At 34.8% G+C, this 873-nt stretch overlaps 1 protein-coding gene across 1 annotated transcript in view; it reads right to left on the bottom strand.

The window, feature by feature from the left end:
- Positions 1-218: 218 nt before the first annotated feature.
- The window catches only part of FOXP1 (forkhead box P1), a gene marked incomplete at both ends in the record, with an annotated part of 33,575 nt that continues 32,920 nt past the window's right edge, over positions 219-873 (bottom strand). The window contains 1 exon segment of the mRNA XM_009083468.1: positions 219-382. Within this exon segment, the coding sequence (XP_009081716.1) occupies positions 219-382 (164 nt within the window).

Below are 873 nucleotides of genomic sequence, written 5' to 3'. Positions count from 1 at the left end.
TGCATGCAAGCAGATGAGGTTTAAAATAAAAAAAAAAAGAGAAAAAAATCTTACTACAAAGTAAATGAAGACTCATCTATTTAAATGTTTTAATATAAATGTTTAGTTTCAAATATATAGCTCCAGATGTTTCGCTTACCATGTTTCAAAGCACTTTTGAGTAATACTGTGTCTTAGACTAAGGCATTTTTTCTTGAAAGGAAGCTAACTGCACTTACATGTGAGGCTGAGGAGAGCAGCCTGGACTGCTATTTCCATTACTGTCAATGTGATCCAGCGAACCATTGAGATCTTCATGGACTGCCTGCAGTAAGCCACTGGATGCATTGTTTATCAATCCTGGGTTACTAAGCAATGGTAAACTACTCTCTGCCAGTGCAGCCTATCAAAACGAAGAGTATAAACAAAACTATTAGTCCACACATACACAGAGCACTCATACATGTATGAACATTTAGAAATATACACACACAGAGCAGCTCATTTGGAGTAGTTGCAGAGGTGGTCAGGAGGATTTTGTGCATTTCCAATTATTTTCACATTCTGAGTATAACAGCATTTCTACTTCTGGTTTACTGTTTCTCTTACTTAGGTTTCATTATTTTCCATTATTAACTATGTTCTGATACTCATGGCACTTTCTAGTTTTAAATAATTTTTTTACTTTGAATTACACTTAACCCCTTTGCCCTTCCACACAATGTATGGCTCCTTTATAACCCAGGCAGCTGCTATACTTTAAAAAATGACCAGAACTTAACTCAAAATAAAAAAGTCCTGACATTTGCCTCTTCTGCATAAAAATTATATATTATAATTAAACTTTAAAGTTTTTGCCATGAGCACCATGTTCCCCAACACTATGATGTGAAA

This window comes from Acanthisitta chloris, unplaced genomic scaffold (assembly GCF_000695815.1).
Source record: "Acanthisitta chloris isolate BGI_N310 unplaced genomic scaffold, ASM69581v1 scaffold10621, whole genome shotgun sequence".
Classification (NCBI taxonomy): Eukaryota; Metazoa; Chordata; class Aves; order Passeriformes; family Acanthisittidae; genus Acanthisitta; species Acanthisitta chloris.
The sequence above is the reverse complement of the archived record's forward strand: the minus strand, read 5'-3'. Positions and strand labels throughout refer to the sequence as shown.